General features: G+C 39.9%; 1 protein-coding gene across 2 annotated transcripts in view; it reads right to left on the bottom strand.

The window, feature by feature from the left end:
• ASPG (asparaginase) overlaps positions 1 to 21627 on the bottom strand; it is an 83175-nt gene that overhangs the window by 43905 nt on the left and 17643 nt on the right. For both annotated transcript variants that reach the window (XM_073349794.1, XM_073349796.2), the window contains exons 3-6: positions 20505 to 20616; positions 16455 to 16580; positions 10452 to 10535; positions 9155 to 9281 (exon numbers count right to left, since the gene is read on the bottom strand). In XM_073349794.1, the coding sequence (XP_073205895.1) occupies positions 9155 to 9281; positions 10452 to 10535; positions 16455 to 16580; positions 20505 to 20616 (449 nt within the window). The remainder of the gene's footprint in view (positions 1 to 9154; positions 9282 to 10451; positions 10536 to 16454; positions 16581 to 20504; positions 20617 to 21627) is intronic.

The raw sequence follows: 21627 nt of genomic DNA, 5'->3' as shown, positions 1-21627 counted from the left end.
CTTGTGGCACCTTAGAGACTAACCAATTTATTTGAGCATGAGCTTTCGTGAGCTACAGCTCACTTCCTCAGATGCATATCGTGGAAACTGCAGCAGGCTTTATATATACACAGAGAATATGAAACAATACCTATTCCCACCCCACTGTCCTGCTGATAATACATCTTCTCAAATATGAAAGATGTGACACGAATTCTGAATGTCATATTAAAGACAGATGTTGTTACTGTTGCCACTAATCATCTCCAGACCTTATAATGTAGTTACTAATGATTAAATAAAATAGCAAGGATTCAGTTAACTGTGATTATATATTTAAAGCCAGATGCCAGCTGTTTAATAGTCTGTTTGTGTTCTATTATTAAAAGCCAAATCATGCATTATGGATTTCAAAAAGTTTACTACTCCAATGCAAGAGAGAAATGTCAATAACTGACAACTTGTAGAAGGGGCTTTGGCAATACTCTTGAGAGCATTCTGCGCCAAAAAATTAAAAATTCTGTGCCAAAAATTCTGTGCATAATATTTTAAAATTCTGCAAATGTTTTTTGTCAAATAAATGTTGAGGCTCCACCATGGCATTGGGGAGTACAGACCATTGGCTGCACAGAGGTAGGCGATCACTCAGCAGCTTCCCCCCACACCCAGGACATGGCTCAGCAGTGAGGCTGCATCCAACCCTGACACAGTGCAAGGACCAAGCCTGCCCTAGAAACACCCCAGGGCCCTGCTCTTCTGTGTCAGGTGCACCAGATGTGGGCAGGCAGGTTCAGCCCGGCAGGATCCAAGTGTGGAGGAGCTTAGTGTGGGGGGATCCAGGTGTGGGTGGAGAGGGTTCTGTGTGGGGCAATCTGGGTGCAGGCAGTGATCTGGATGCACAGGGGCTTGTTGGGGGGTTCTGGGTGCAACAGTAATAGGACTCTGCAGGGGGGTCCAGGTGAAGGTGGTTGGGGCTCAGCTGGGCAGGATGTGTGTGGGGGGGAATAGAGTTTGGCAGGAGGGTCTGGGTGTGGGGGGTTCAGTGTGGGGGTCCAGATGCTGGGGGGTGGGGATCCAGGTGCACCGCTAGTTGAGGCACCATAGAGTGGGGATCCAGGTGCGGGTGGCTCCTTGGGGTGGTGCAGGGGGAGTGGTGCTTGGTAGGAGGGTCTGGATGTGGGTGGGGTGAGGCTCAGCAGGAGGGTCTGTGTATGGGCGTGCGGTATAGAAGCACGGGGGTTGGGCGGATGGAGGAGCAGCTCCTTGTACAGTGATCCTTCCCCCTGCAGCTGAGGAGCAATGGGTAGGGAATTTGCAGAGCTTCTTGCAGCCTAGGGAGAAATCTGGGGGTGGGTCTGACCTGGCCCTGGATGCCGTGCAGGGGAAGAGGAAGTCCCATCCTCCCCTGCCCAGCCGGGACTAGGAGTTGAACCCAGCACAGGTAGGAGCCACCAGCCGGGTCTTCCCCAGTCCCGCCCCCTGCCCCACAGTGATTTACCTCTCCACCGGCTGCCCTAGGCACCCAAAACATACTGCTGGGGAGGGTCTCATGACTACACTTATGGCTTCCCTTTGCTTCCCCATCAGAAAGTCATTTTCTGAGGGAAAACAAAGAAATCTGCAGGGGCGATGAATTCTGCGCATGTGCAGTAGTGCAGAATTCCACCAGTAGTACACTGGCATACAACCACCCATGGCTTCAAGTACCATATTTCACGAAAAGCACAGGCCATGCTGTAAAACTTAGCTCACAATGGAAAACAAGCTGTTTCTTTTCACTTATGGAGAAGCCTCTAGGCTGCAAGGACAGATAAAAAATTAGGATACATATTATTATAGACTTGTCCTGTGTCTTGTAAGGTATTAGTCACTCCTGAAAACATTCAGCTACTATCCCGATTTCTTGCAATCAATAGTCACAGCTGCTTTCAAGAATATCCAAAATATATTTAAAAGCCTCCTTCCAAATCCCAGTAAAACAATTTTCCCCTCATTGATGCTAGGACAAGACAGGTTTCTAACAATCAAGACAGGCTATACATATCTGATATCATCTACAAGCATAAAGTTATTATGAACACTATCCCATGCCTGGCAAGTAAGATAGCAGAAACGTCACAAGGGTCTCAGCACAGCGCTTACAGAAAAAACAAACAAGGGGATTATATGGATAAATGTTTTTACTCATACATTGTGAAACAGATTGAAAGTGATATTCATGACGGTGAAAGAATCAGCCACTCATGAGCAAATGGATCCCCACTCTGCTGAGGATGAGAGAGAGCAGTGGGATGTATGTGCAGATTCAACCTGAGCACGTATAGCTACAAAATTTAATTCCTGCAGCAGGGCAGAGGAAGGGTCCATGGACTAAAGTAAAATTAATAGCAGAAAGACAGAAGGCACTGGATGTATGCTCAGATGCTTAGTGTTAATCAAGTCCTAATGGCTCAAATGAATCACATCTATATGTTCAATCATGTAACGTGCAAATGCTTTCTATAATCTGAAAAACACTGTGTTTGATAAAACTTCAGCTGCAAAGCAGGATCCTAAATCAGCAGCGAAAAGCATTCCACCGTAATAGCCCTACAGACCATGATACCTAGCCTTTGAAGATGGATCAACTCTACTGCAGCAAGCCAGTATTTGATGATAATAGCGAGCTTCACTTATTCGCCTCACTTTTATACCATTTTACACTGGTTTAAGATTCTGTCTCCCACAACGTTCCAACTGTTCCCCTTCCTGCATCCAGCATGGCTTCCTCTTCATATACAGAATAGCTGAAGTACTCTTAGGGTTTAAATAAAACAGGGGAAAAGTGGCCTACAAGGTTTACAAAAGAAGCTGCAACAAAAGAAGCCATCTGGAAGCTGTTATAACGCATATCCCAAACAAAAGCTTCTTTCTGGGATTCTGTCAAGGGAAACTCTTATATGTGCCTGTGACGAACTGTACCGAAACATTAACTAGACTTGTAAATCCCCATCACTCAGTCTCCCATAGTTTGATTCCAACCCCTTGACTCTATTTAGCAAGGAAGAATTTACTGGGACAAAGTTATTGGTAGGTGTGGCTTGGAGTAGGGCCTTGAGGGCTGAAGCAGTAGTAATCTCACTCACCCAGGCCAGTAGGCTGTCCAGGCTAGTGGTGTTAAAGAAATTTTTCAAGCCCTGTTCATCATACTCATAGGTGGGAGGAGAAAGAGCAGCAGCGTTATTTACGAAGATGCCCAAGAATCCTCACTTCTCTTTTTCCCCTGCAACGAGGGTTTTTTTAAAAAACCAACAGTCTCATCTACACTCAAAGCCAGTGTCACCTAAAGGACATGAAAGCTTATTTTCTTCCATATCAGTCAAAGATTAGACTTTGCTGAGATATCCTTCAGAATGTATGTTACCTACTTTGGAAACTATCAGTGTACTTACGAGTGAATTAGACCTATCCTGGTTAACTTTGCCAAAATAAGATTAAATCATCTCTCATTAGAGATCCGTGCCAAGATAAGAAGACTAAAGCTGAGATAACCAGGATAGGTCTAATGTTTACCTTATATTTTCTGAACATATGTCTGAAAATGCGCTCTACTGAATAATGCTCTGTGTTCAAAATGTTACAGCATTAATGGAGGAAAGTAACTTAGCCCAGAAGAGATATCTATTTTAAATAAATTAATATAGCCAGAAAACTTTCCTCTAGTTAGCATTATTCCCCACACCAAGAGTTTTGTCGATCTGCTTAATGCAGATCATGACTTCAGGGATAAGAGTAGCAATTGTCTTTACAAATGACATTTTTCCATCCTGCAATTACCACCACTCATACATTCTGCTCTGGCTTCCTAGCTAATCAGTCCAACTGAGCCGGATTAGTTCTCAAACAAACAAAAGTGTAAAATCCTTCCATGTCCAGCTAAGGCTTGTTTTGAGCCATTTCAAATCAGGCAGAGAGCTGTACACAAACTCATTCAGTAATTCTTTTGCACTGTTTGTGTTACCATATACAACATCCAAGGAATGGAGAAATTTTCCATATAATGGCTCAATTTATGTCATTCTGTTGGATGAACACGCTATCCCACAACTTCTGCAGCTATATCAGGTTGTATGGATTGTTTGATGAAAATAATCTTAAGAACTGCCAATATGAAGTAAGGAAGCTTATGGATAGGCGGATGAAGTATGAGAAATTCTACCTTTCTGTGTTCAGAATAATACTTGATGGAATCCTATATGATGAACTGAATAACTAGTGAAGTTATTCACTGAGCTTTTGGCACATTGCAACAGATAACGAGCAACCTGTTCTGACTTGGATGGGCTATGCTTGTAAAAAAAAAGCTTTCAACTGATGTAGAATACATACTCCTCTGCATTATGTAAATTTGAGTACAAAGCTGATTATTTTAGGAACAAAGATAGCACATTACTCATCTTTCTCAGAAACAGGCAAGCCCCTAAAGAGGATGTATACTATTTTAAAAGTTAGGTAATTATATTTTAGTGTACTAAATGTCCAACATGGCCTGGGGCAGGAAGGCAAACAGGCCAAAGCATATGAGATATAAAAACAAAAGTTGTAAACCTTAAAGGTTTTCAAAATCGGGTGCCAAAAATTAGACACCTACAAATGTGGTCTGACTTTCAAATGTGCCAAGCATTCACAATTCCCTTTGACTTCAGACCTTTCTGAAATAATCAGGCCACTTTTTGAGGAGTCTAATTTTAAGCAGCCAAGTTTGAAAGTTTTGACCTTCATACATAACTGTATGCTAAACTGTTTTTGGAGGAGAGGTTGAGGGACAGAAGAGGGGTGGTGCCCGGAAGTCTGGCTAGCTTCTGTTCCACTGTTAAGCCTCAGCACAAACCAGACTATGACACCACCGTTACCATACAATCCAGTAGAAATATGAAGAGGTTGGTTTAGTATATTGTGCAGACTTTAAATTTGTGTTTTATATCCCACAAGGTGTAATATCTGAGATATCCGAGATAGGATGTCACAATGTCTGTACTGAGGATGTTGTTCACTTGAAAGGTTTAGAATTACTGAATAGAAAGGAGTAAGAATGTGGAAGGTTCCAGGGTCATAGATCCTGGAAGGTAAGTGAAAACCTCTTTTCCCTTTACAGAAGTATCAGATAGTGAAAGTCTTGTCTCTTTCGGTCTAATCTAATAAAGACAAGACCATACATCAGGACAGAGGGAAAGAAATCAAACTAATACAACACATTCTAGAAAGCAGCAAACTTTTGTTAGGCAACACATACACAAAAGCCACAATACAGGTTTAAACTCATTTATTATAGAAGTACAGTAGCTTTAAAAGTGACACCTCCCTAAGGTGTGGTGACTGAACTCAAAGTTATGAAATCAAACAAGAAATACAGCTTTTAATGATTGAAAGCTCCAGTAAAACAGCAGCACTTTCTTCTCACCCTTCTCTGCAAAGTGACAGGCAAGTCGTACCATTATATAAGCTACACCAGTGTTCACGAGAATTCAGGGTGACAGCCAATGGGTGGAGAGCACAAACCAACTTATGGATGGTTCTTAAAGGTGGAAAGCAAGACTAAAAATACAGCCGCCTTTTTCTGGCAATAATTTGTCATAATTGATACACACCTTTGAAAGGAGTCTATCCCAACTAAATATTCATTACAACAATAATCATGTCTGTATTTGTAAGAAAAAAATATCTCAATGTACAGAGCTGGCATTTACCTTGATAATATGAATAAATAAATGACTTGGGCTTTTAACTATATACAACCGGAACTGCCTAATCCCGCCAAGCAAAACACAGTAACCTGGCCAATGATAACGAACCATCCTCTCTCTTTTACATTAGTGATGCTATTAAGTTTGATAGTGTGTATCCTCTCAACTTTCTCTCTTGTATCTCTCTGTTGTATCTATCTGCAAAATCCAAGCAATTTTTTTATGTACTTGATTTTTCCTGAATAAATCTTTCAATGTTTCTTTAACAAACAAACAAAACCACAATGATGACAACCTCAGCACTCAGAATCCCTATGCTAATAAACCACATGCATGTGTGACTGAGAAAAACTAGGTAGAATAAAGAAGCATAATTTAGTTTGATACTTTCAGGCAATAAAGAGTAGCTGAAGTGAGAAATAAGTTATGAAATGCACAGAGACTGTGTCCTTATACACTGTAGTTAGTAATTAGCCTGGGCTTCTTTTTTGTCTGCCCCATTCAAATCTGTAAGGCACCACTGGAGTCAAGGTCTATTCTTGATCACTGAAAATATTACAAATATATTTTCAATGTATTCCAATGCTTTTTGTCCTATGCTGCATCAGGAGCTTAAAGTAAGTATTTCATGGGAGCTTCCTGAGGCTTGTTCACATGAACAGCACTCTGGAATCTTTTCACCGCTGCCTACAAGAATCAAGTTCACCAGAGCCAAAACTTTGGGGAAGTTGATATAGCCAGTGGGTCCAGAGATGGACAATGGGAGGGACTGAAGGAAGGTGCTGACAAAGCCACAGGAAACTTCTAAATATTGACCAGGGGCATTAAAGGAAAAGAGGATTGATGAGGTCAGAAACCAACCACAAGGACTGATCAGTTGGAGCATGGACCAATGGGGGGAAATAAATGAGAGGAGCAACTGGAGGTGAAGAGGCTGCTGCAGATGCAGAGTGCAGACTATCCTTCTCTATTCTGCCTCACTCTTTGGTGCTGAGACAGATACAGCATACCATAGCTCTCTAACCGCCAGCAGTAACTCTCCACCTCGTCCTTCTGCACCAATTAATCAGTCACAGTGGGCTCTGGTCTCATTATACTCCCACCTTCCATTCTCTTGCTGGAAACAGATAATCAGCTCCGCCTAGTCTGTCTCTCACACCTTCCAAGCCCAGCCTGTCTTCCAGTTTGTAGACCTGTGGAGCTGGATTCTCAGAGGAAAGTCTCTGTAGACTGCCTATATCTCCTTCTGGAACTGAGAGCAGATTGGCAGCATACTGAAGCAGCAAAAGAAATGGATTTGTCTGAAAAAAGTGAAGGAAGACAATGTACACAAGCAATTTGAGAGGTTAAAAATAGCTGGGTTGGTTTGTTTTGTTTTTAAAAGCCCCAAATGGTTCCTTTTCTCCACCAGAGCTTCTGATGAGGATTCTAAGAGTGCACTCAGGGAAAATAACCATGTTTCAAACAATTTATTTTAGACAGAGTAAAGCTGCACTGGTTATAGTTACTGTCTGTATTCTGTGAACTATGTTTTTCCAAAATGAAACAATCATTCAGTACTGACACTTCCACTTTGGACAAGTGACACTACACTAACAGTGCAATAAATTGAAACAAATAGTAATAATGGGGCAATTCATGCCATCAATTTTTAAGCAAAACTCCCCATTGATTTCAATGGGGGAGTTCTGCTTAAAATTTAATGGGACATTATGGCCAGGAAAAGTAACTGATAGCTTTATCGTTTTTCTACTACAAAAACAGGTACTCATAAAGCAGATCATTTGAACCCAAGAAGGAATTTACATAAAGCTTGATTCCATTATTGATCATTCAGAAATCTGAATATTTATAATGTCATTTGTCCCAGTTTATAAAAATTCAGAGAAAAATTCAAGACAACTCATCCTAGCATACAGAAATAGTACGAAGGAAAGTGTTCTGGTTAACCTAATACATTAAATAGCTGTATTTTTTCCTTAACTGCACACGTCATTTATTTGCCTGAGTTAATGTTAACTAAATAGCTATAGTAAGAAAGAGATTCCCTTTATCTCCCAGATGTTCTGAAGGCAATTATTGTGGGGAATCTCACAAGATGTACCTCAGTTCTGAGAGACACAAACCTACTATTCCAATCTTGGAATGTGGCTGAATGGACTGTCAATTATTTGAAAAAAATTAAAATATATTAAAGTTAGGATTTTTTTTAACAGTGCTCATCATCATAGTATCTGTGCAAACATTAATGGAATTATCCTTACAAGAGCATTCTGAGGTAGAGAAGTATTATAAGCTTACATTTTCAACTGAGGACAGAGACCTCTTAAGGTTACACAGAAATCCTGTGGCACAGCCAGGAATAGAACTCAGATCTTCCAAATTCTAATCTAATGTTTTGGTCACAGTACCAGTCTTTTCAACAACACTAACAGGAAAGGGTTTTTCAAGTTAGGTGGACATCCACTAGGGACTAGCCTGAAACTTAACTCAGAAATGAGGGAAGGAAGTGAAAGGTTAGTGCATCCATCCCCTGCACCACTTCTACCCCCCAGGTATATTTTTTAAATTAGCTGGACACTGGCACTAACAGATAATTTTCAGAGTATGACATATATCTTAGTCAAGGTTTGTAGCAACCCCTTGACACCTTGACGTTTTAAATAAGTTTCTTCACCAAAAAGGAACTTCATCCATCACATATATACAATCATTTGCGACAGTAACTTTGCATACTGGTACTGAAATCCTTGTGTATTTTTTTTAATAATTAAAAAACAAAAACAAACAAACAAACAAAAAAACAGGAACACACATCCAGATTGCCTAACATCTAAATAAATTAGGAAGAAAGATCAAATTTTAGACCTAACAACATTAACAGTGTCCCTCTGATTTAAAAGGATCTTAGTTTCTGGAGCACCTAATAAAGCGCCTTACCAAATGACTACGAACCAAAGTGCAGACATGAACGATCTGTCAGAAAGTGTACAGATGCTGCCCCACCTGCGGTGCCTTATTTCAGGATCCAGTGTAATCATTAAAGAGATTAAACCACTTTGTTTTTTCATTTTTCCCTAACTTATTTTATCCCCAGACCAAGCATTTTCGTGGCAGAAGGGCATATTCCCAAAATGCTTCCCTCCCAAGAATCTGGATATTTAGTAAGAATCAATGTCTGTGTATAATAGAGTACTGTACAAAATCTACCTGCTGTTTAATCGCTGATTCTTATACCTTATACAACTATAATTTTAACGGCTTCTAGGGCACATGGAGCAGTGTCAAGACACAAACGGCATAACACAACGCTTTTAAATCACATCCATACTTAAGTAAATGTGTGTCTCAATTGTGTAAGTACTGATCAAATCCTGAAACAGCTCTTGAGGAAGGCAGTGTGCTTTTGCATGCGTCATAAATTACAGGGTTTAAACGATGAAATTGCTTACTTGTAATATCAACCTCAGCATTTGCAAGTGGAGACAGGTTAGGTGAGGAAAAGGCATTGAAACTCCCAGCATCCACCTTAGTCACCCTATTTCCCCTGTACAGTTTATGATAAAAATACAGGCACACCTACAAGAAAAATAAAGAAACATGTCTGTGTAGAAGCCAGGAATTAAAGATATAAGCAGATACTGTTGTCTGCCCCTTTTAAAATGTTTTCTAAATCTTTAAAGTAATGAGAATTACTTAGAAGTTGGCAGATTTACAATTCTGACACAATTTTTTTTAAAAAGTGGCACTGTCACTTTATGGATTGTTCCTTAACTCGTTAAAAGTTAACTAGTTACATAATTCCCTCACAAGAGCAGGCAAAATCTAGGAAAGACAGTGAAGATTGTTTCTTTGGGGTTTTTTGGTCATCTTTAAGTGAAGGTAGGTGAAAAGAAAAGAGAGGACTTTTAAAGAGCTGTCATAAACATCTGAAAATCAGAGTCCAATGGCTTTTTGGTGGCCTACAGAAAATGGTCAAGATTTTCCAAAAGGACTAGTGGTTTTGGATACATTCATTTTTGGTTGCCCAACTTAAGATGCCTATAAGGGATCAGGCAACTCCATGCTTAGTGAAAAGTCAGTCCCCTTCAAATGTGTCTCAAGCTGAACTCCATAAAAATTACAGCACTGAAAATTACTAGTCACTTTGGAAAATCTTAGTCAGTAAGCGGCTGGTCTTAACCCACATGAAACTGGCAGTGTCAGAACAGAGACAGACTGAAAGAGGGTGAAAATGGTACTACTCTCTCTCTCAGCTTTATGGGTGGGTTCTGCTGGTCAGATTTCAGGCATATTAGTGAGGCAGTGTGGGGAAGCTTCCACAGCTGCTGAGTGTGAAGTCCTTTATTAACATAACTGGCACTACAGTCTCCACAGAGACAGAAATTCTCTACATTTCACCAGTACTTAACTTCTCTTCAATTTTAACTATTCCCACCTCCACCACCACCACTCTACTACTTGTTTCCAGTACCAAGCACAATGTGCAAATGAAAATCTTTGATTTCAAGTCTACTGCAGCCAGTATGTCAGAGACATGACAAGTCTATACAATATATTAGGAACATACTGGTAAGTTAAGCCTGACAACAGCGTGTGCACTGTGTCAGATAGGGGTCTGTTAACCTTGACAGGATTCCTTTAAATATCATTGCACAGTCCTTGTTGGTTAACAGATACATTTTAAAAGTGTAAACATTTGGTTTTACTAGGTTCAGGAAAACAAATTCTGATGCTAGGGAAACAGACCTCAGGAATTACAAACTGTCCAGCGATCAGCAGCGCCCCTAGTAGGTTGGCTCGACCATCATTCCGCAATTCATATATGGGGACCTAAAAAGAAGAGAGTGAAATTACACCCCATTTCTTATACATAAACTGCAGAAGAGATTCCAGTTCATGCAATGCAAATCCAGTATAAATATATGAATAATTTATGTAACATAAGAATGGCCATACTGGGTCAGACCAAAGGTCCATCCAGCCCAGTATCCTGGCTACCGACAGTGGCCAATCCCAGGTGTCCCAGAGGGAGTGAACCTAACAGATAATGATCTAGTGATCTCTCTCCTGCCATCCATCTCCACCCTCTGACAAACAGAGGCTAGGGACACCATTCCTTATCCATCCTGGCTAATAGCCATTAATGGACTTAACCTCCATGAATTTATCCAGTTCTCTTTTAAACCCTGTTATAGTCCTAGCCTTCACAACTTGCTCAGGCAAGGAGTTCCATACGTTGACTGTGCGCTGATTGAAGAAGAACTTCCTTTTATTTGTTTTAAACCTGCTACCCATTAATTTCACTTGGTGGCTCCTAGTTCTTATATTATGGGAACAAGTAAATAACTTTTCCTTATTCACTTTCTCCACACCACTCATGATTTTATATACCTCTACCATATCCCCCCTTAGTCTCCTCTTTTCCAAGCTGAAAAATCCTAGCCTCTTTAATCTCCTCTCACATGGGACCCGTTCCAAACCCCTAATTATTTTAGTTGCCCTTTTCTGAACCTTTTCTAATGCCAGTATATCTTTTTCGAGATGAGTGGACCACATCTGTATGCAGTATTCAAGATGTGGGTGTACCACAGATTTATATAAGGACAATAAGATATTCTCCCTCTTATTCGCTATCTCTTTTTTAATGATTCCTAACATCCCATTTGCTTTTTTGACTGCCGCTGCACACTGCGTGGACGTCTTCAGAGAACTATCCACGATGACTCCAAGATCTTTCTCCTGATTAGCTGTAGCTAAATTAGACCCCATCATATTGTATGTATAGTTGGGGTTATTTTTTCCAATGTGCATTACTTCACATTTATCCACATTAAATTTCATTTACCATTTTGTTATCCAATCAATTAGTTTTGTGAGATCTTTTTGAAGTTCTTCATAGTCTGCTTTGGTTTTAACTATCTTGAGCAGTTTAGTATCATCTGCAAACTTTGCCACCTCACTGTTTACCCCTTCCTCCAGATCATTTATGAATAAGTTAAATAGGATTGGTCCTAGGACTGACCCTTGGGGAACACCACTTTTTTAGTTCTTTTACTGTGTTTTTTAATTTGGGGTGAAGATTTAAGTTGAGCCTCTATTATGGTGTCTTTGAAAAGTGTCCATGCAGCTTGCAGGGATTTCACTCTAGTCACTGTACCTTTTCATTTCTGTTTAAGTAACCTCCTCATTTTTGCATATTTCCCCTTTCTGAAATTAAATGCCACAGTGTTGGGCTGTTGAGGTGTTCTGCCCACCACAGGAATGTTAAATGTTATGATATTATGGTTACTGTTTCCAAGCGGTCCGGTTATAGTTACCTCTTGGACCAGATCCTGCGCTCCACTCAGGACTAGATCGAGAGTTGCCTCTCCCTTTGTGGGTTCCTGTACCAACTGCTCCAAGAAGCAGTCATTTAAAGTATCGAGAAATTTTGTCTCTGCATTTTGTCCTGAGGTGACATGTACCCAGTCAATATGGGGATAATTGAAATCCCCCACTATTATTGAGTTTTTTATTTTGATAGCCTCTCTAATCTACCTTAGCATTTCATCGTCACTATCACTGTCCTGGTCAGGTGGTCGATAATAGATCCCTACTGTTATATTCTTATTAGAGCCTGGAATTACTATCCATAAAGATTCTATAGAACATGTGGATTCACTTAAGATTTTTATTTCATTTGATTCTACATTTTCTTTCACATATAGTGCCACTGGCACTCCCCCCCCCCCCCCCCCACCGGCACGACCTGTTCTGTCCTTCCAATATATTTTGTACCCCGGAATGATTATGTCCCATTGATTGTCCTCACTCCACAAGGTTTCTGTGATGCCTATTATATCAATAGCCTCCTTTAACACGAGGCACTCTAGTTCACCCATCTCATTATTTAGACTTCTAGCATTTGTGTACAAGCACTTAAAAAACTTGTCACTGTTTATTTTTCTGCCCTTTTCTGATGTGTTGATTCTTTATGTGAATGTTTCTCATCTGATCTGGCCCATACTTTATCCTCTTTCATCCCCTCCTCCTGACTAAAACCTAGAGAATCTCTATCAATAGGCAGGTTTCAGAGTAACTCACGAAAGCTTATGCTAAAATAAATTGGTTAGTCTCTAAGGTGCCACAAGTACTCCTTTTCTTTCTATCAATAGACTCTCCTTTAAGAGAAGTCTCTGTCTGATCCACGTGAGCTTCTGCAGCAATCGGCTTCCCCCATCTCTTAGTTTAAAAAGGTTGCAGAGCAGTTTTTAATGTTAAGTCCAGCAGTCTGGATCCACTTTGGTTTAGGTGGAGCCCATCCTTCCTGAATAGGCTCCCCCATCCCAAAAGTTTCCCCAGTTCCTAATAAACCTAAACCCCTCCTCTCTACACCGTCGTCTCATCCACGCTTTGAGACTCTGAAGTTCTGCCTGCCGACCTGGCCCTGCGCATGGAACTGGTAGCATTTCTGAGAATGCCACCATAGAGGTCCTGGATTTCAGTCTCTTTCCTAGCAGCCTAAATTTGGCCTCCAGAATGTCTCTCCTACCCTTCCCTACGTCATTGGTACCTATATGTACCACAACCACCGGCTCCTCCCGAGCACTACACGTAAGTCTATCTAGATGCCTTGAGAGATCTGCAACCTTCGCACCAGGCAGGCAAATCACCATACGGTTCTCCCAGTCATCACAAACTCAGCTATCTAGGTTTCTAATGATCAAATCTCCCATTACTAACACCTGTCTTTTCCTAATGACTGGAGTTCTCGTCCCCAGAGAGGTAACCTCAGTGAGAGAGGATGTCCCAACTATTGGAAGGTTTCCCTCTGTTCCCGTTGACTGCTCTCCTTCTCTGGACCTTTCATCCTTCTTAACGGCGCAGGGGCTGTCTGACTGGAGGTGGGACAAATCTACACTGTCCTGGAAAGCCTCATCAGCATATCTCTCTGCCTCACTTAGCTCCTCCAGTTCTGCCACCCTGGCCTCCAAAGCCCATACACGGTCTCTGAGGGCCAGGAGCTCCTTGCACCGAATGCACACATACACCACCTGCCCACAGGGCAGGTAATAATACATGCTACACTGAACGCAATAAACAGGATAGCCCCCACTCTGCTGCTGGGTTTCTGCCTGCATTTTCTCCTACAGTTACCTAGGTTAATGATAGGGTTTTTGTTTAAATCAAGAAGTTTTGATTATAGTTTAGTTTAAAGGTTTTAAAGATGGCACGTGTACCTTGCCCCCTTCCCATTCCCCTTTCCAACTTCCTCTCGAAACTCCCTGTTAGCAGTCCCTGTTCACAAAGCTCCTTGGTCGCTTGCTCACTGCTTTATAAAGCCCTGGCCTTCTTGATAGCCCCGCCCCCTGACTGAGGCTCAGCCAATGAACAGAGACTTCTAGATTTCAAACCTTGTTTAGAAGCTCCCAGAATGATTTTAGAAGCTAACAATCAAGGCAATCTCCCATTATATCATTTACGGTGAATACGATTTACTTCTTCATCCAAACTAACTATTTTAGACAGAAGCAGATGGTGGAATTGCTCCCTCTTAATGTAAAACAGAATTTTTTCATAAAATATATCATTGGCTTTTTCATATTTTTCCTCTTATTGTAATAGCTATATTTAAAGAAACATCTCATTAAAGAAATTATTCTGGTCTTATTAAGCAACTGCATATTTTCTTTCAGAAGTGAAAGCCAGGTTAGCAACAATATCAAAAAATGTGTGTACTCAATTCTTCAATGAGGAAGCATGTGGGAGAAAAGTGTACAGAGAGTAAGATGAGCAACAGCCTCACTTCATTCAGTGTTACCCAGAGCATCATCTGAGGATATAATTTGCCCTACCCTTCCTGGCTGGATATAAAAGGTAAACGGATAGTTTGTTATTGACAGAATAGGACAAGGCTAAATGTAGAGACCTAGTGTGATTACTGAAAGGATGATAACTTCTAAGCCTTTTTTAGAATAAATCTTTATTAGCAAAATCATCCCCATGTTTAAAGGAATCTGAGCTCCTTTAAACAATGCAAAAGTTAAGATTGCATGCTCTGCTGCTGGTTCATGTACCATGAACACAATACAGCAAAAAATGAAAGTAAAACCCTTAATGTTTTGTTTTATAAAGGAAACACTATAGCTAGCCCTACAGACCCCGCACAATTTAGAGACAGTGACCTGCATTCTATTCCTTCTTTATCATCCAAATTCTTTACTAAGTCCCAAGTACAAAGTCAATCATGTAATAAATAATAACACTCAGATCTTATATAGCACATTTCATCAGAATCTCTCAAAGCACTTTATAAAGGAAGTATGTATCATTATCCTCTTTTTACAGATGGAGAAACTGAGGCACAGAGATGACACGATTTGCCCAAGGTCACCTAGTAGATTAGTAGCACAGCTGGGAATAAAACCTAGGTTTTCAGAGTCCCAGTCCAGTGTTTTAGACACTAGACCACACTGCCTCTCCTGTACAAAACCAGAGAAAACAAGAGGAATACACAATTATTGTTATTTAATTAAATTATGATAGTGCCTAGATGCCAATCAGGCTGGGGTCCAATTGTGCTAGACACTGTACAACCATAGAGGAAAGGATAACCCCTGACCCAAAGAGCTTACAGTCTAAAAAGAAAAATAACATAATGGATGGATGAAACAAACAAGCAGATTGAGAAGACAGGGTAACAAAATAATAGGATGTGCATAATTCTTGGTCAATCAGGAGTGGTAATCATAACTTGCTGCCTGCTTACCTGTTGTGTCAATAAAAGCATAATATGACCTGGGCCTTTATTACTTGGGAAAATGAATGTTCCTCAGATCTCAAGTTCATTTTTCAGAGCTATTTTTATTTGCAAACAGACCACATTTGATGTGGAAGTTACTGGGAGATAAAAGATGAAATCTCACAATGCCATTTTTCAAGTCACTTTAAGACTAGAGTTGCACTTTTGTGTTTAAACAAACAGCAGTGGCCATTCTGGCAAAACAGCAGGTGTAAAATGCACACGGGTGCAACATAAAAAGTCAGCCTCAGACACAACGTGGTAAGACCCAATCACCGGGCTGACGGAGATTAATAAATTAAAGGAAGCATGCCCAACTAAGTTGGGCATAAGCCATCCCACTCCTGTCACATGTTAGACACACTGTGGCCAAGGGACCACATGCATCCTGTTCTGGCAATCATAAAAGGGTTCAAAATGGGGACAAAGAATATTGAAGTTCATTGCCTGCCCCCCCAACAAAGAGAAAGGCAATTGCTACATTCAGATGCAAAAATAATCCACACACGACCCCCCAGGACAGGATAACAATTTATAAAGGGATATAAGCCTCCGTGCTCCTGGGCTTAAAAAACCACTAACAGCCTGGTTTTAGGCAGCTGTTTCCTGTATAAAGAGGTTATTACACAATAGCCCACTACAGGATTTGTTGCACCTTCCTCAGAAGCATCCAGTACTGGCCACTGTTGGCAACTGGACTAGAACCACTACTAGTCTGATTTAATATGGCAATTCTTATGTTTCTAGAAACACGAACAATAAAAAGAACCTGTGAGCAGATCCTCAGCTGGTGTGAACTGCCATAGCTCTATTGAAATCAATGACAAGTGACAGTTCATACCAGCTGAGAATCTGCCCCTGCAAGTCTAAAGCATATAGCGTTAATCAATATACTATGCAATTTACACACAGACACACTAAAACAAAAATGCTTAAAATTTTGACCTCAGACTAAAATTAAGGTTTACCTGAGATCCTGTCAGAACAATGGTTTTACCCAGGTTCTCACACATGAAGGATAAAGCCGAAGCTGTATATGCCATTGTATCCGTGCCATGAAGGATCACAAAACCATCGTATTGTTCATAGTATTTCTGGAGATGAAAAGACATTTTTTCACATTAAGGAGAATTAGAACAATGCTGTGCTGACACAAATCAGACACATATTGCTTTACTTCTACTACTGCAGGGTGACAATTTTAACTGCTATATGTTAAAAGTACTATATTTTATATATAAAATATCTTTCCTCCTAGAGAAGACCAGGTTTTCAGTTTAACATAATTAAGAGTTAATAAGGCAATCAACATAAAATCTAGTTCTTCTAACTAATTATGGAAGAGTCAAAGTCTATGTATACATATTAATGCAGCATTTTTAAAACAGAAGGCTGCTAATTAAGAAAAGTTTAGCAATGGCGTTAAACAGGAATGTTAACATATGCAAATCTGTCGCACAGTCTGATTTCTTGTAGCTGTTTTTACTCTGGAGATTATACCATTTACAAGAACAGATTAGGCAAACCAGTACAATCGTACTACACCAAAAACAGCTCATTTAATCCAATCGGCAGAAAGGCAATTTGCCAGTGTAAGAGTGCCCTCTTCCGTTCAAAAGTTAACACTGAAGTAACTATTGTATGATGTTTAACTTTTCATTGGTCACGTTTCTATGAATCTGCATTCTCTAACAAAGGCAGATGAACAAGCATGAAATTGTCACTACTGTAGGTCCATGGCTAAGTAACAAACTGAAAGAGCTCTCACAAAAAAGGACCTCTGCTATTGTTAATGTGAACTATTCAAGACATGTACACATTTAAAAAATAAGGAATGTGAAGGCCTCATAATATTCTGGGCTGTAATAGTACAAAGGCACACAGTTCACAGCAGATTCCGTTGGAATAAAGGTATCTGCTAGATTTCAGAAGGGGGAAGAGGAAGGCCAAAATTCCTATTTAATGAGCTGTTCATACAAGACATTTCCTAGTGTAATTCTGCTCTCTTCATTTTTTTAACTACTATTTTACCTTTGATTTTCAGTTGAGCATGTGCCAGCAACAGCATGGAAGTCAGCACGAGCATGTTTGTTTGTTTTCATTAAATGGAATATTTCTTTTAATGATGTTACTTGCCAGAATAAGCAAGCATTAGTTTAAGTTTTGCACTACTATTTCATCCGACAATATCACCTCCTCTACCACATGCCGATTTCTACCTCTGTACTTGCCTACAGATACTCAAATGAGTACTATTACCACCTACTCAGAATTTGATGGGGCCATTCCCAGTTCTGCAAGCTAAGCATGCAGGAAATAAAATGGTTCAAAAATCTCTTTGGGGACAAATCACCATGTTATGATGCCAAATTGCAACATGCTAAAGTCCGCACTTAACTTCTGACATGATACTGTGGTGGTATGTCATGATAAGACTGCCCAAGACAATCAAGCTTAAACTGTGGTTATGGTCAGAAAAATAATCAGGAGTCTCTTCTTACTCAACCAATATGCTCCCGGTGTTTTTTCAGAGTCTCATTTGCTTACATTACAAAAGCAAATTTTTTTATTTAATATTCTCATTAGCACTGTAGTACTAAAAGAGCTACGGGAGAGCGAGCTGGATTTGCTTCTGGCCTGTGCATCATCAACATATAGTTAACTGATGTTTCAGTGGCAGAATCTTTATTAAGAATGACATATCAGCCAGAAAGAACATAGCTTGACTTAAATTCTGAGTTTGAAGGGCTGGCAATTAGGAAAAAAACAAGCCATCTTTTAACTTGTAACCTGAGGAGATTTGATCTGAAGATCATTGATTCACAAAACTGAAACCCCACAATTTTTTACAGAGTTATTTTTCAGCATGGAACCAGACTATAAGGGTCCTATTTTATTTGTACTTTACTGCTAAGTGTTACTAACACATGGGTGGAAATTTAATTTAGCTTCACTTTAAGGACCATATTCTTATCTGGTATGAACTGATGTAGTTCCATTGACTTCAATGGAGCTATGCAGATTTACATCATTTAAGGATGTACCCCACAGACTAAGATCAAATCCACCACCACTAGCCACCTCCTTCCAGGCAGTTTTCCAATAGGATGATACAGAAGCTAAGAGTAGCACACTGATCAAAAGATGTATCTTGATTTCTCTCTCATGCTCCAAAACAATAGAAAACAATCAAAATGCATATTTCTTAGCTAAAGCGTGTCTCTTTGACAAGTCATCAGCATGCCACCATGATGCTCTGTAAATGTTCAAGATAAATTATGTTTCTCCACCTTGTGGTAGCATGCACTTAAGCAGGAAAGTTGAAATGAGAGCTACAGATTAACAGAGAGGAAAGAGTTCCTTGACAGAATAAGCAAGCAGGAAAGCTCATATGAAAAAGGAGATTTTGTTGTGAGCTGAAGCTAAAATAAAATAAAGCTAACAAGCAATTTTTAAGAAATACAGTCGCGTTGTGCTCTCTTCTGTACTGGAACTGCAGTTGAGAGAGGCCAACATGCAGAAGTGAAAATCAGAGTGCAAATATCCTTCACAGTCACCCATTTGCAGAAAAGTGGCTCTTTGATATAAAGTCTGCTGGCTGTAACTCTGCATGTTTGTTTAATTTTTTTTTGCAGTGTGACATACAGGACTGAATCAGGGACCATCAAAACTAAAAGCATGAGAGGGGTACATCTTGAGCTAAAAAGCCAAGACTATCTGGTTGGGGGCTATAACAGACTCCTACCCTCTGTGGCATAGGCATAGAGGGAGACCTATAGCATACATTCATCAGTGGATTACATGAGCAACTGCCTTTATAAACAATTTGATATTTTAAAAGATTAATACTTTTTTAAAAAGTCAAACATAAACCACTGAGGTCATTCCAATGTGAGCTGAAGGCGGCATATGTTCATCTTGGCTCAATCTACACTTATGGTGTCTGAAAGTTTCCCCTCATGGCTGCAGTAGCAGTGCAGCTCCAGTGGTGGTAGCAAGAATGGGAGTGGCCAGCCCGTGATGTCACCTACACCTCAGAAGACATGGCGGAAACAACACTGGCAGCTGGTCTTCAGTAGGGCTCCAGAGTTGCTAGCGCTGGTGGAGCTGCCTTGGTGCTACTCCAGTGACGGAGGAAAAAAAGATACACTATACACAAGCCCAGCTGAAATGTCATCACCCACGTACAGGGTGAACAGAACCAGGGGAGCACAGTGTTTTCTACAGCCAAATTCATAATGATTCATTTTACAAGAAGTCACGTCTAATTTCCTAAACGATTGCACATTAACAACTACATGTTCATGTTTCCCAATGTTTTGTCACAACAGATCTGCTTCCTAAGAGCACACAACTGATTTAGACTGGGGGATGAGGATGATTTTTGCTTAAACCACACAAAATTCAAGGATTTCATAAGTTTGTTTTCATAAATGTCAGTTATTTTTGTGCACACAGACATTTCTCCCAGTGTAAGAAATCCATCCACAATAATATTGTTCTAATGACTAATGAAGCTAAGCAGTCTAGTTTCAGTGTCCAAGATAAGGGACAGGAAAAAAAAACTAATCCATTCTTCCCAGTTCTAATCATCCATGCTACTATTACTACAGAGCCTCAGATACATTATTTTCTTTCAATTATAATTGACATAATTTTGTAAAAATAAATCGCATAAGCTAACTATCAGTTATATAAAATTATTTCAATGATAGCTAAATGCTCAAACATTTCTAATACATCTGACATTTTCACAAAGCATAATCTCTCTCCTGGCTCTTATTTGCAAAACTATTACTTATTATATATCTTTCCATCAAGTTCTTATAAGCACACAAAAGTGAACAAGTCATCAGCAATCTAGTGTGCTGTGTAAAATACTGAATAGTACTGTACTTTTAATAAGTGTATAAATGATATGAGCAGAGTACAAGTGAATTATTTTATCAGAAAGTGAAAATAATTAAACTGCAATATATCACCTGAAAAATGATCAAGGTTTCTCACAATTACAGTACCTCAATATTCCTGGCAATTTTAGCCCAATCATCTGTCGTCATGTTAGAAGAATCAAGCAGTGGTGAAAGTTCCAGAATTGTGTAGACAATTCTTTTATTTTGTTCAGATAGACTGAAAAGGACAAGAATATGAAAAAGTTTTAGGCTATGAACTATTGTGTGCTCATAATTTTTTAACTTTTAACTGAATGAATGATTCATGGTAAGCCTGTTTTTGTTCACATGTGTAAAAATACGCAATGGAATAGTGACATCAAGTTTGGTAGGTTAGGCCTGCGGACATGGTAGAATTCTTCTATCAAGGTAGAGGTGCAGCAAACCATGAGCTTGTGAATTACAACACCCTAAATAGAAAGGTGACAGAGTAGCAGCCGTGTTAGTCTGTATCCGTAAAAAGAAAAGGAGTACTTGTGGCACCTTAGAGACTAACGAATTTATTAGGGCATAAGCTTTCGTGAGCTACAGTTCACTTCATCGGATGCATACAGTGGAAAATATAGTGGGGAGATTTTATATACCCAGAGAACATAAAACAGTGGGTGTTACCATATACAACCTATCCTTGCAACAAAGCCCACTGCCAACTGTGTCCACATATCTATTCAGGGGACACCATCATAGAGCTTAATCACATCAGCCACACTATCAGAGGCTCATTCACCTGCGCATCTACCAATGTGATATATGCCATCATGTGCCAGCAATGCCCCTCTGCCATGTACATTGGCCAAACTGGACAGTCTCTACGTAAAAGAATAAATGGACACAAATCAGACATCAAGAATTATAACATTCAAAAACCAGTCGGAGAACACTTCAATCTCTTTGGTCACTCAATTACAGACCTAAAAGTGGCAATTCTTCAACAAAAAAACTTCAAAAACAGACTCCAACGAGAGACTGCTGAATTGGAATTAATTTGCAAACTGGATACAATTAACTTAGGCTTGAATAAAGACTGGGAGTGGATGTGTCATTACACAAAGTAAAACTATTTCCCCTTATTTATTTCCCCTCCTACTGTTCTTGTAAAGTGCTGGAAATGGCCCACCTTGATTATCACTACAAAAGGTTCCCCCCACCCTGCTCGTAATAGCTCACCTTTCCTGACCACTCTTGTTAC

Source organism: Lepidochelys kempii, chromosome 6 (assembly GCF_965140285.1).
Source record: "Lepidochelys kempii isolate rLepKem1 chromosome 6, rLepKem1.hap1, whole genome shotgun sequence".
NCBI lineage: Eukaryota > Metazoa > Chordata > Testudines > Cheloniidae > Lepidochelys > Lepidochelys kempii.
This window is presented reverse-complemented; position numbering and strand designations above follow the sequence as displayed.